The sequence below is a fragment of the Ursus maritimus genome, unplaced genomic scaffold, assembly GCF_017311325.1.
Source record: "Ursus maritimus isolate PB19 unplaced genomic scaffold, ASM1731132v1 scaffold_12, whole genome shotgun sequence".
Classification (NCBI taxonomy): domain Eukaryota; kingdom Metazoa; phylum Chordata; class Mammalia; order Carnivora; family Ursidae; genus Ursus; species Ursus maritimus.
Genome location: NW_024423564.1, coordinates 14,177,133 through 14,191,718, shown reverse-complemented (window position 1 = coordinate 14,191,718; position 14,586 = coordinate 14,177,133). Strand labels below are relative to the sequence as shown.

General features: G+C 43.6%; 1 protein-coding gene across 1 annotated transcript in view; it reads left to right on the top strand.

Moving 5' to 3' along the window:
- The first annotated feature begins 10,004 nt into the window (after positions 1-10,004).
- SYPL2 (synaptophysin like 2) overlaps positions 10,005-14,586 on the top strand; it is an 11,360-nt gene continuing 6,778 nt past the window's right edge. The window contains exons 1-2 of the mRNA XM_040626943.1: positions 10,005-10,058; positions 10,221-10,295. Coding sequence (XP_040482877.1) covers positions 10,005-10,058; positions 10,221-10,295 — 129 coding nt within the window. The remainder of the gene's footprint in view (positions 10,059-10,220; positions 10,296-14,586) is intronic.

Here is a 14,586-nt window from a genome sequence, read left to right as displayed (position 1 = left end):
GTCACCTCCTGGCAGGTGCAGGAACCTCAGAATATACTGGGGACCTCGTGGAGAGGAATCCGCCCGAATGTACGGGTATTGCAGGCAGGTCTGATAGCAAGTACTGGCTTGGCTTCTGGCCTGGAGAGGCTACCAAAAGCTCAACCTAGAGATTCCTTGTGAAGTTCCAGCAAAGCAGATTCTAAAAGATCTATGAGATCAGTCATTCTTGCCGAGCTTATGTAAATAATTACGCCGTTTGTTAAAACTGGACTTGTTTTTCAAATTAGTCTTATTTGGCTCTCTCTGGAAGTGAGGGTTATTATAGAGAGAGAAAAATTATGTTTCAATAACACATGTTTGTGGATGCTAAATTTTTGTTCCGATTGTCTTTGAATGTTGTTTCCCTAAGCTAGACAACTTGAGGTAAACTTCAGAGAAATTGCCACAATAGCTCATGTATAGACAATCTCCTTGCTTGTCATTCTGTGAGGATAACAGGACCCCATGGGCATACGGTTACTTGAATAACTGGGAAATCGGATAGATGCCCCAACAACCGTATAACCCAGCTATCACCTTGACCAATTCTATGTGTCTGGGATGACAAAATCGCTCTTTAAGAGCCAGAGCATACCCCATGGAGATGACGGATGGCCCCACTTTCTTTATGATTAGATTGGATGATGCACTTGGGGATGCCCTTATTTCCTGAGACAAGTCTTCTCCCATTTGCCAGTGATTTCTTGTAATTAAGACAGTGTTAAGGCTGGACCTCAAATGAAAAGGGCTTCTTCTTCTTTTTTTTTTAAAGATAGTAAGTTGTGGTCTATTCTTTTATTCTTTTTATTTTTTTTTTTAAGATTTTATTTATTTATTTGACAGAGACAGCCAGCAAGAGAGGCAACACAGGCAAGGGGAGTGGGAGAGGAAGAAGCAAGCTCCCAGCGGAGGAGCCTGGTATGGGGTTCGATCCCAGGATTCCAGGATCACGCCCTGAGCCAAAGCCAGATGCTTAAGGACTGAGCCACCCAGGTACCCCCAAAAAGGGCTTCTTTTTTTTTTTTTAAGATTTTATTTATTCATTCGACACAGAGAGAGACAGCCAGTGAGAGAGGGAACCCAAGCAGGGGGAGTGGGAGAGGAAGAAGCAGGCTCCCAGCAGAGGAGCCCGATGTGGGGCTCCATCCCAGGACCCTGGGATCACGCCCTGAGCTGAAGGCAGACGCTTAACCACTGAGGCACCCAGGTGCCCCCGAAAAGGGCTTCTTGATGGTTTCATCCCTCATAGTCATTTATCCTAGAAACCACCTTCACTGACATACAATTGCAAACAAAGGCTTTAACCAAGCATACAGTAGCCCTCCTGGTAAAAAGAGCATCAGAGCTCACTATGGGACTTCCAGGACGTACGTTAGGACTGCAATATAAAATAAGCAAAACATATGCTTGCTCAGCAGGACTCTAAGCGATGCTTCCCAGGCACTGGATGCGCTCAGCCAAGAATGAAATGAAGTCAGAGAAGGACTTCTCGAGAACTACGCCACTATTGACGTCTACTATTGCTACACCATTGGGGATGTGAAAAATTTCCTCGTATGTGTTGTTTTAACATTACAGTTAACCCCTACAAGGTGTCCCAATTAACTGGGGACATTTGTGATCAATTAAATAAGATCAAGATGTCCACTGATCTATTTGACAAAATTGGTAATTGGGGATCTTATCTAAGGGATGTGATCATAATTTTGGGCCTAATACTTGTTTTATGTTCATCCTTTTGCATGTGCTGATGCTTGTATGGTTTGCTGCCCAGCATGATTCCCTGGAGCCATACCACAAGCCCCTGGACTGACCCCTGGGTGGATTCTAACTGTCACACAGCCTGCCGCCCCATTTCAGCAGGAAGCAGCTAGAGTGGTCATTGCCCCATTCCCTAACGGCAGTTAGGGTTACTATTCCAGAGGGAGGAATGAGTAAGGGACAGGTAGGGCTTGGTAGGGAGAGACAGATAGCCACGGCTATGTGATCAGGTTCACAGATCCCAAAAATGCTGAAGTATAAGGAAACCAGAGGGGTGTCTGGATGGCTCAGTCGTTGGGCATCTGCCTTCGGCTCAGGTCATGATCCCAGCATCCTAGGATCGGGCTCCCTGTTCGGCTGGGGGCCTGCTTCTCCCTCTCCTGCTCCCCTTGCTTGTGTTGTCTCTCTCACTGTCTGTCAAATAAATAAAATCTAAAAAAAAAAAAAAAAAAAAAAGGAAGGAAGGAAGGAAGGAAGAAAGAAGGAAAGAAAGAAAGAAGGAAAGAAAGAAAGAAACCAGAGATAAGGGAACAAACCTTAGGTCTTTTATGGTAATCACCTGTGACCGACAAATAACCAGACCCTAAAAAGGAAGTAAGCCATTGAAGGTGTTATCAATAATGATGTTAAAAGGATTTAAGTTCCCTGGTTAGCTTTCTATAAAAGACCAACCCTAAAGGCCCTAATTGGCAACCCTGGAGGACTCTTGAGAGCTTTTTCTGTATCTTCACTTAATAAACTTCTATCGCTTTACCTATTAAAAAAAGAAGAAGAAGAAAAGAAAAAATGCTGAGAGAATGATGTTACTTGAATGTGAAACTGGTTTGATTACAATATGGTGCCAGCTTTTTAAAAAGCAGTAGCTCTCCGGAAAATACAAGAGAAGAGAATGTTTTCCAACTCCTTTTAGGTGGCTGTCATTACCGTGATAACAAAGCCAAACAAAGACAATGAAAAAAAAAAAAAAACCTACAGACCAATAGCCCTCATTAATATAAATGCAAAGTTCCTCAACAGATATTCAAAAACTGAATTCAGCAATATATAGTATATAAAAATATATTATAGCATATATATAAAGAAAAAATATAAAGAATATCATATCATGGCCAAAAATTCAAGGCTGGCTCAATATTCAATGAGCAGTTAAAAGACCCACAAAAATATACTGATCTTTGACAAAAGAACAAAGGCAATTCAACGGAGAAAGGACAGGCTTTTCAACAGATGGTGCTGGAACAACTGGACATCCATATGCAAAAAAACCAATCCAGACACAGACCTTACACTCTTCACAAAAATTAACTCGAATGGATTATAGACCCAAATCTATGAAACTCTTAGAAGGTAATATAAGAGAAAAATCTCAATGACCTTAGATTTGGTGATGACTTTTTAAAAGTTATTTATTTGAAAGAGAGAGAAAGAGACTAGCGGAAGGGGCAGAGGAAGAGAATGTTCAAGCGAACTCCCCACCTGAGCCTGGAGCCTGATGCAGCTCAATCTGAGGACCCATGAGACCACACTCTGAGCCAAAACCGAGTCAGACTCTTAACTGACTGAGCCACTCACACGCCCCCGTGATGACTTTTTAGATACAACACCAAAGGCATGACCTAGAGAGAAAAAATTGAAAAGTTGGACTTCATTAAAATCATAAACCTTTGGGGCGCCTTGGTGGCTCAGTCTATTAAGCATCTGGCTTTGGCTCAGGTCATGACCCCAGGGTTCTGGGATGGAGCCCAATCTTGGGCTCCCTGCTCAGCAGGGAGTCTGTGTCTCCCTCTGCCTCTGCCGCGCCCCCCCCCTCGTGCTCTCTTTCTCTCGAATAAATAAATAAAATCTTTAAAATAAAGTGGGGAAAGATCTGAACAGACACTTCACCAAAGAAGATTTACAAATGGCAAATAAGCATATGAAAAGATGCTCAACATCGTATTTCATCAGGAAATTGCAAATTAAAGCAATGAGATATCATTACATACCTATTAGAACGGGTAAGATCCAAAACACTGACAACAAAGGCTAGTGAGGAAATGGAGCAACAGGAGCTCTCATTCATTGTCGATGGAAATGCAGAATGGTGCAGCCACGCTGGGATATAGTTTGGCAGTTTCTTACAAAATTAAACATACTCTTACCATACAATGCAGCAGTCATGCCCCTTGGTATTTACTCAAATGAGCTGAAAACATTTGTCTATACAAACCTGCACATGGATATTTACAGCAGCTTTATTCATAATTGCTAAAACTCGGACGCAACCGAGGTGTCCTCCAGCAGGTGAATGGATACATAAACTGTGGTACGTCCATACAATGGGATATCATTCATTACTAAAAAGAAATGAGCTATTAAGCCATGAAAAGACACAGAGGAAATTTAAAGGTACATTACTAAGGTATATTACTGAAGAGGTTACACCCTGAGTGATTCCAACGATATGATGTTCTGGATAAGGCAAGACTATACAGGCAGTTAAGAAGATCAGTGGTTGCCAGAGGGTTGGGGGAGTGAGAGATGAATGGGTAGAACAGAAGGGATGTTTAGGGCAGTGAAATTATTCTGTGTGATACCGTATGGATGAATATATGTCCTTATACATTTGTCAAAACCCACAGAATATATAACAAAGCGTGAACTCCAATATAAACTATGGTCTTTAGCTGATAATGGTGTCTCAATGTTGACTCACTGATTGTGACAAATAAATGTACTGTACTGATTCAGGATGTTGATGATGGGAGAGGTTATATGTGGAGAAGGGGAGGGGAGGTGGGAACTTTATGAAAACTGCTCTAAAAATAAAGTGTAGTTATATATAGAGAGAGACAAGCCAAGGACTGGGAGATATACGTATCTTTAAAAATTATGTACTTTATATTATAATTATAGTATTTTAATTATAATATAAATCTTTAAATATTCTAAAAAATACATCCGTTTAATCTACCATGCTAATAGTCCAAAGAAGAAAAAGTCCATGATCATTATTAATTGATACAGAAGAAATATTTGACAAAATTCAACATCCACTCATGATAAAAACTTTCAGCAAACTGGGAATAGAGAGGAACATCTTTAACTTGGTAAGAGGAGTCAATGAAGTACCTAGAGCCAACATCACACTAAATGGTGAAAAGCTAAACAATTTCTCCTAAGAAGACTGAGGCAGGGATGTCCACTCTCACCACGCATGTTCAGCATTGTACTGCAAGTCCTAGCCAGTGCACTAAGGCAAGGAAAATAAGTAAAAAGTATTTGGTTTGTAAAGAGAGAAAGAAAACTGTCCCAATTTGCAGACGACATAATTGTCTGTTATAGCAATCCCAAAGGAATCTACAAAAAACTCACGGGACTAAAACACGAGTTTAGAAAGGTCACAGGATACTAGGTCAATAGAAAAATACCAGTTTCTAGCAATTGTCAAATGGAAACTTAAATTTAAAATAATACCATGTATAGTGGCTCCAAGAAAATTAAATATTCAGGTATAAATCTACCAAAACATGTACAGAAATGCTGTATGCTTAAGACTGCAAATGCTGATACAGAAATCAAAGAAGACCTAAATAAATGGAGAGGCATTCTGTGTTCCTGGACTGGAATATGCAGCATAGTAATGATGTCAGTTTTGCCTAAATTGATCTATAGATTTAATGCAATTCTAATCAATATGCCAGCAGAATCTTTGTAGATAGAGACAAACTGATTCTAAGATGTATTTTGAAAGGCAAAGGAACGAGATAAGTAAAACAATTTTGAAGAAGACCGAAGTTGGAGGAATCATTTTAGCCTATTTTAAGATTTACTAGAAAACTACAGTATCTGAGCCAATGTGCTATTGGCAAAGGTACAGACACATAGATTAAATAGAAAGTCCAGAAATAGACTCACACGAATAAGGCCAATTGATTTTTTTTTTCAAAAGTGCAAAAGCAATTAAATGGAGAAGAAAGAATAGTGTATTCAAAAACTGGTGTTAGAACAGTCGGCTATCTACATGACAAAAAATAATAATAGTAACCGAACTTAAATCCCATACCTTACACAAAAAATAATTCAAAAATAAAACTATAAAACATTTAGAATAAAACAAAGGAGAAAATATTTGTCATCTAAGGTTAGGCAAAGAGTGATTAAACATGATGCCAAAAGCATAATCCACTTAAAAAATAGTGAAACAGACTTCTCCAAAATGTAAAACTTTGCTCTGCAAAAGACAATTGAAAGAATGAAAAGACAAACTACAGACTAGGAGGAAATCTTTGTAAATCACATATCCAACGAAGGACTTACATTCCAGATATATAAAGGGTTCTCAAAACTCCATTGTAAAAAAGAAACAACCTAGGGGCGCCTGGGTGGCACAGTGGTTAAGCGTCTGCCTCCGGCTCAGGGCGTGATCCCGGCATTATGGGATCGAGCCCCGCATCAGGCTTCTCTGCTGGGAGCCTGCTTCTTCCTCTCCCACTCCCCCTGCTTGTGTTCCCTCTCTCGCTGGCTGTCTCTGTCTCTGTCAAATAAATAAATAAAATCTTTAAAAAAAAAAAAAAGAAAGAAACAACCTGATTTAAAAATGGGCAAAAGACTTGGACAGACACTTCACTGAAGATACACAGATGGCAAATAAGTACGTTAAAGGATGCTCTACGTCGTGAGCCATTGGGGAAATGCAAATTAAAACCACACAGAAATACCACTATGTACCTTTCAGATGGCTAAAACAAAAACAAAAACAACCACCCTCAACCCCCCCCCAAAATAAGACAAAACACCTCAAACAACTAATAATACCAAGCGCTGGAGAAGATGTAAAGCAACTCAAGTACCTTGTTGGTGGGAAAGCAAAATGGTACAGCCGCTCTCGAAAACGGTTTGGTAGTTTTGTATAAACACGTGCATTTACATATAACCCAGAAATCTCACTTCTTTTTTTTTTTTAAGATTTTATTTATTTATTTGACAGAGACAGCCAGCGAGAGAGGGAACACAAGCAGGGGGAGTGGGAGAGGAAGAAGCAGGCTCCCAGCGAAGGAGCCTGATGTGGGGCTCGATCCCAGAACGCTGGGATCACACCCTGAGCCGAAGGCAGACACTTAAGGACTCTGCCACCCAGGCGCCCCCAGAAATCTCACTTCTGGGTATTTACCCTGGAAATAAATACTTATATTCACTCAAAAATCTATACAAGAATGTTTGTGTCAGGTCTAGTCATAATAGCAAAAAAAAAAAAAAAAAAAAAAAAAAAAAAAAAAGAAAGAAAGAAAAGGAAAGAAAAGAAAAGAAAAGAAAAGAAAAGAAAAGAAAAGAAAAGAAAAGAAACAACCCAAATGTACTTGGGCAGTTGGCTAGATAAACGGGGATGGGTCATATTTCATAATGTGGTGGAATAGTACTCAGCAACCGAAAGGAGCAAACCCCTGAAAAGTACAACAGTATAGACGAATCTCAAAAACCAGGCTGAGTGAAAAAAGCCAGACACAGAAGAGTACATAGTGCATAGTTCCATTTATTTGCAATTCTAGAAAAAAGCAAAACTAAATTATAATGACAGAGAGCAGATCAGTAGTTTGCTGGGGGATTGATTACAAAAGGGCAAGAGGGAGCTCTTTGGAATGATAGAAATATTCTATATCTGGATCGTGGTGGTGGCTACATGGGTATAGACACAACAAAATTCAAAGTTGAAATGTTCACATCTTATGACCTAGCCATCTCACTTTTAGATATAGAGCAATGATTATCAAACTACTGGTAGAGACCCATTATTAGTGAACCGGGAAAGCAATCTAGTATGACTCCTTACAGGGGTATTTACCCTGAAACTAATGGTGGTTAAGCTTCAGGCTCCCTCACTTGCAAAGCTTCTTCCAAGGCCTGGTTACTAATTTTGTATTCATAATGTTGTACTCTTTTTCTAAAGGGGCCCCCAAATTGTATAAATTTTAGGCAGATTTAGACAAAACCTAGACTGGCCTCTGGATGGCCAGATTTTTTTTTAATGAAATGGAATAGAAAATAATAAGAATGGTTTATGAAACCTTTGTTTCATTTTATACAATGAGTCATGACTTAAAAATTTGTCTTTTACCAGGGTTTGTGTTTAAAGGCAAAAAAAGAAAGTCGGAAATCAGTGCTATGTGGCGACTATGGACGTAGACGTACATTCCACGCAACACTGTTTGTAAAAGTAAATATTTATAAACAACCGAAATGCCCATCAGCATGAGAACAATACAGTGGCACGTGTACGTTGTGGAATTCTGTACAGTTAAAACGAAGGGACTAAAGGTACGTACATCAGGCTCGATGACGTTCATAAACCCACCATTAAGTACAAAAAAACAAAACCCACAAGTTAGAGAAGGTTACCTAAAGCCCAATATTTAGATAAAGTCTAAACTCATGTGAGAAGCAATAGTAAGTCTGGTGAATTTTAATGTATTTGTAGACATAGTCATTCTTCAGCGTAAGTATTAAAATATGTATGAAGCTGATAGAAAAAATTCAGGATAGGATAGTGGTTACTTTTGGGGAGGAAGGAGAGAGGGAGGGAATGAACACACAGGGCTTTGTTTTTATATGCAATTTTTGTTGTTAAAGAATGGATTTGAGGCAAACAAGGAAAATTTAATAAAGCTCGTTGGTGGGTGTGTGGGATTTTTTTTCTGTATTATTCTGAATTTTCTGATTGTGTTATATTCTGTATGCGTATTGTTGTAAACATTGGTAATAAATATTATTTCATATTTATGTACTGTGTACATTTACACACTTCACTTAATCCTTATGATGACCTTATGCAGTCAGTAGAGCAGTTATTACTGTTTCTATTCTACAATTAAAAAACCTAAAACTGCAGAACAATTTGTTAAAAATTGGATCGGGGACACTTGTTTATTTCATCTAGATGGGCATGGAAATATGCTGGAGAAGTTTCCTTCAAGTCCAGCCACTCCCTCCTGCCTGAACCTTGGTAAGGCACTTAGTGGGGGAATGAATTGTACTAATAATAGCTAAATGTTTGTTCGAAAAGTAGTCATTCTAAAGTCCCAGAGGAGACTTCCAATAATGGCTTTGTGACTGGGAGGATACATATTTACAAGTCAATTATTCGGAGGCGCAGACGGGTTTCCTGCTGGCCGCCGCCCCCTGGCTCACTCAGTGACCTTGGACAAATCCCTTAACCTTCACTACCTACAATCCAGTAAACCGAATGTGTAATATTCACGAGTGCTCACTCAAGGCTCCTGCCAAACACTTTTTTGAAAATTAGGGACCGATTTAAGGTCAACCACACGGCAACAATGTTAGCTCTTCAATGCAAGTATTCTCGAAGCCCCCTATTCCTCAAAGACGGTTTTCATTCTCATTTAAATGGTGTTGTCTATTTTAAAGAGAATGAGTTTATACTTTCTAAAGATTACTAACTTTCGTCACTACCGTACGGATGCCTTTCGTTGTTAAAAAAATTAAACCGACGCCTAACTAGGCAGAATAAAAAGTGAGCAACTTCTGTCTACTGCCCTTCCCCTCTGTAGTGGCTCTCGGAGATTTCTGAAAGCAAGCAGTTTGTTAATCGTCAGGTTTAGAACCTTCCATCAACACTGATAATGCTTTAGGAAAATCCCGGAGGTTCTGGGTACTGTGGTGTGGAAGAAGAGAAAAAAGGCGCAGAGCGGCTCCCAAGGCAGACAAATAGGGAAAGATGAACTAGGAACCGCGGCGTCCCGGCGAGTTCCGACTCGGGCCGCGAGTTGGAGCGGCTGCGGTGTGAGGCTTGGGACTGGCCCCGGAGGCTTCTGGCAAGGAACCTGAGCCCTCTCGCGGCTGAACTGCCGGCCCAGGCCACAGGTCCCTTTAAGGCGCCCTGCGGGCAGACCCGGGGCCGAGGGGGCGGGAGGAGGGCTCGCGAGCGCACGCCACGTGACTCGGCTGCCAAGTGCGCTGGCGAGTTTGACAGAAGTTTGAATCGGACTCGGGGGCTTTCTGCAGCCGGAGGGGCAGAGCGGCGGTCCCGGCCTCGGCGAGCGCCAGCTGCAGCGCCCCCGCCACCCACCCCGCCAGCCTGGAGCCCGGGCCGCCGACGGCCGCCCGCGCTCCCGTACCGCTCGCTGCCCCCCCAGCCGCTCAGCAGCCCCCAGCCCGTCCGCGGTGCGCGCAGCCTCCCGGCCAGGGAGCCGAGCCCCGGCGCTGCGCCCCGGCCCCGCTGTGCCAGCATGTCTTCGACGGAGGGCCCGAGTCGCGCGGCGGACAAGTCGCCGCGCCAGCAGGTACTCCCCGCGCGCCCCTGGGGCTGGCTTACTGCCCCTTCTCCACCTGGGTGTCGGGCCGGACCCTTATTCCGCCCCCTCTCCCGAGTGTGAGTGCGAGGAGGACCAGCGCTTTCCCGGGTCCCCCGCCGTCCTGACCCCCCGCCGACCCTGTCTCCGCAGGTGGACCGCCTGCTGGTGGGGTTGCGCTGGCGGCGGCTGGAGGAGCCACTGGGCTTCATCAAAGTTCTCCAGTGGGTGAGTCGATGCTCTAGCCGCGGGCTATTTCGGGAGCCTGGGCTGTGACGCTGACCCGAAGCAATGTGGCCGGAGTGGGGGGCGGGGAGGTGCTGCGGCCCGCCGTGACGGAAGGGTGGGGGGCGGCGACAGGTGGGCGGGGGAGGGGCGGACTGGGGCTGCTTCTCCAGCACTTGGTGGCAGGAGGTCGAGGAGCAAGGCATGCGGAGTCCGGGATTCGGTCCTTCTATGTGCAAGGAGCCCTTGCCCAGGGCGCTCACATTTCACCCGGGCGAGAGGACCTGGGTGTAACCTTTCCAGAACTCTGATCCTGCACATACCACTCCTCGGTGGCGGGAGGGGGGAGGAGGACAAGGAGGACGAGGAAAGCCACGGAGGGCAGCGGAGGAAAGGAGGCGGGCGATGGAAACCATCCTGCCACCAAACCCACTGGGACCTGGCTGATCTTGAAGGTGGGCTCCAGGGACAGGATCTTGGCTGACAGTTGTCCTGTTGAGGTCTCTAGAATAATCTGGGTTCCTGTGACGGGGTGAAAGGGTGAATGAATGAATGAATGAATGAATGAATGAATGAAGTCTATGGCTCAAGGATTAAATAAAAGAAAAAATATTAAGACAAAAAGAATCACACTGTGGCCAAGATGGGGCTTGTAGAAGACGAAAGAACATTGAGTTGGGAAGCTGGGGCTCTGGGTTTCAGATGTGGACCTGCCTTTTCCAGCTATGTGACCTTGGGCAAGTCACTTCTTTGGACCTCAGTTTCCAACATTAGTTAACTGTTGATCACACCATCCTAGGGTCCCCTTCTACTCTAAACAGGTTGGTTGGTATGCCAGAATATTGCCCTTCATTAGACTCACCCTGTGACCTTGAAGAAATCACTTGCCCATAGCCTCAGTTTCCTCTGTAATGGTCTAGGGGAAATACATCCCCTTGGCTCACTGGTGCTTTGAGATATTGGTATATTGTCTGTCCTTACCAGTGCCCAAGTCCTCCTGAGTGTAAGTTAGGAATGTGGACAGGTGCAGTCACTCTTTCAAATCATGAAAACTTGTTGGGAGCATTTAGTGCACTATAACAGAGAAGATTTAAGTTAGACAATCCACGCACCAAATGGTGTGTGAATAACTTAATTAATGTGCTTTCAGCACAGAATTCAGCTAAGGAATAAGTTACCATTAAGACTGAGGAGGATTGAGTTCTAAAGGGCTTTTAACTCACAGGAGACAAGAGTGAGCACTGTGTCACTGATTCCTGAAACATCGTTTGGATGGGAATCATCAGATCTGGAATTCAGGGGCAATAGTGCATTTGGGGTTATCTCCAGATATCTGAGACCTTGACTGGGGCTACAGGCCAGGCAGGGAGCTCCCAAGTGCAAACTCTGGGACTTTCCACTCTCCCTACCGCCTCAAGAGCAGTTGGATAGACTGCTGACTGAGCAATCCCCCCCCCCACTTCCCTGTTCTGACCCACCACTTGAGTACCAGTGGTGGCCATATAAGAATGATATTAAGGCTCCATGTGACTGCCATCCAGAACTAGGGAGCCATTATGAGGAGCAGAACCTGAAACGTAAGAGTACAGTTTTATCGTTAAACTAGACAAATGGATCTAAGGGAAATTTGAGAAAGACCGTCAAGGGATCAGGGAAACAATGAGGTTATTAGACCATGGAATCATCCTTCATGGGGGGATTCGAAAAAGCTTCCTTCTTCAATCCTATCCTTTTCTCAATGCCCCCACCCCCACCCCAATACCCATATTTCTATAAAGGCTGCACAAAGCAATGCCTAGGAAAATGGTCCGGTTTCCTCCCAGGGTCAGCGCTGATTCCTAAGAGTTAAAACCCATTTGACTTTTATGATCCTCAACTTCTTAGAGAGGGGGTGATGACTTTCTCTCTTAGTGCGAAATCCAGGGGCCCAGGGCTAGACTCTGAACTCAGCCTCCATGCGAAGGGCAGCATCAAAGGGAGACATGATTTGCTCTTACTGCCATCCTGGCAGCCTGACTTCAGAGCGTGAATTTCACTTGGCCTGAGTCTCTGCAGGATGAGCTCATGTAAAGGTGCCCAGGAACCAGCACCAGAAATGACAGTGAAAATGTCATTTGGGATTTTCACTCATTCCCTCTTGGGGGCATCAAATGCTCCTGAGGGCTGGAAAAGGAAAAAAAGAAAACACAAATCTTGCATTTATTGTAATGATGCTTGAAAACTTTTGTTGTCATTGTTATCCAAAAGCAATTTGGCTGGAATCCTGGTAAGAAGAAAGCAATATTAGGCTTTTATTCGTTAGGAGCTTGGCTGAGTCTTTTTTTTTTTTTTTAATTCTGAAATTAATCTCACCTCAATTCCAATTCTGAAGTCTCACTAAGTCTTCACAAAGCTGGCAAAATAACATGGGTATGGACCAATTATTAAAGAACGGGTTTCCTAAAGAAAGAAAAAGGCAGATTTTGAGGTTGATGGGCTTTTGTTTAAATTGAGTCTCCTCTGCTTTCTAGCCATAGTACCTAGGGTAAGAAACGAAATCTTTGTGGGCCTTTGTTTCTTATATGTAAACGAGAGTAAGATCGATCTCATGGGTTCACTGGGAGGATTATAGGAGCACCCAAGCATTCAGTCCAAGCAGTCCCGGAGTTATTCAGTGAGTGTTGGTTCCCCTTCCTCCTGTTCCTAAACCTCCCCTTTCCCCTAAATTTCTTCTTTCTACAGACTGTCAGCTAGACTTGTCCTTTGGTTAGATTACTCAAATGTCACGGCCAGATCCTCACTTTGAGGGTAAGGCACAAAGGAATCTCCCGGATTACTCAGTCACTGTTCCCATAATAAGTCATAGTATCATTAACTGGGTGTACCCCTGATCGGTAATTCACCTTTGAGTTGCCAAAGCCACTTACTTGGCTCTGGGGTCTCTGTAATGAAAATAAGCTATTTCAGTTGGTGTGGGGAATGCGAAAGAGTACCATGAGAGTCCATAAAACCAATGAGATGACTATAGGGATAAAATTCGGGGGCAAACTTGTCTTCCTTGTGCCCTGCACTAACTGGGGATGGGAGCGTTCTCAAAGGATCCTCGCCATCAAGCAAGTCGGCACCAAACTGGCAAGGTTATTCTGACACCTTTCCCAAAGAGAAGCAGAGACAGGAGGAGGAGGGCATGGAGGGCAGGGTATGACCATCACTGTCCCCAGCAATACAGGTCCAAGAGGAGGAAGGCTGGTTGGCATCAGAGCTTCAGAGAGTCCTCCCTCCCCAACCCATCCCTGTCTCAGGGACTCCATCTCTCTTTGGCTTTTTGAGCAGTTTGCTCAACTCCAACCCTTGTGTTTGGTGACATGGATGCTTTCAGTTCTTCCCTTCTCTTCCCTGTGTTCCAGTCACCTGGCACATTTAGGGAAGAAGGCAAATCTGGTGCAAAAGGCGGAGGGGCCCGGTTCAGGGTGCTTTCTCTGCTCCTGCATTCCAGGTGCAGGGCTACTCCCTGCCTCCTTACAATCCCCGCTGAATATAGGAGAGATCTCTCTCTTTTCTTTTCTTCTTTTTTTTTTTAAGCCTTAATAACTTTGTGATGCAGAATTTTATTTTGTTTGTTTGTTTGTTTCTTTGTTTGAGCATGACACTTCTTTCCTTGACGTAAACTGTCAAGAGAAGGTACTGTGTCTTATTCCCCTTTGTGTCACCCCACTTGGCACATAGTGGATGGTCGATAACTGTTTGTTGATTAATGAATGAATGAAATAGAAAGAGCACTGGACAGGGAATCAGGAGATGTGAATTCTTTTTTTTTTTTAAGATTTTATTTATTTATTTGACATAGAGAGAGAGTGAGAGAGCACAAGCAGGGGGGAGGGGCAGAGGGAGAAGGAGAAGCAGACTCTGGACTGAGCAGGGAGCCTGATGTGGGGCTCAATCCCAGGATTCAGGGATCATGAGCCAAAGGCAGACGCTTAGCTGACTGAGCCACCCAGGCACCCCAGGAGATGTGAATTCTAAGGCTGGCTCTCACAATAGCTAAATGTGACCTTGGGAGAGTCACTTGATCTTTTGGGACTTTAGTTTCCACCTCTGAAATGAGACCATTAGGCTTAATAATCTCTGAGATCTTTTTTGCTCTGCTATCCTGTGAACCTGTGAGGTTCCCCTCAGATTTTTCCCTTTCTCCACTCATATCGCAAACTTTATGTTATCTGGCATCCTATGACTGTGTAATGTTCAGATTTCATTGTATATGCTGATGGATACAGAGCTATGTAAGGCGGTGAGGGATTCCTGACTTTCAAAGAAT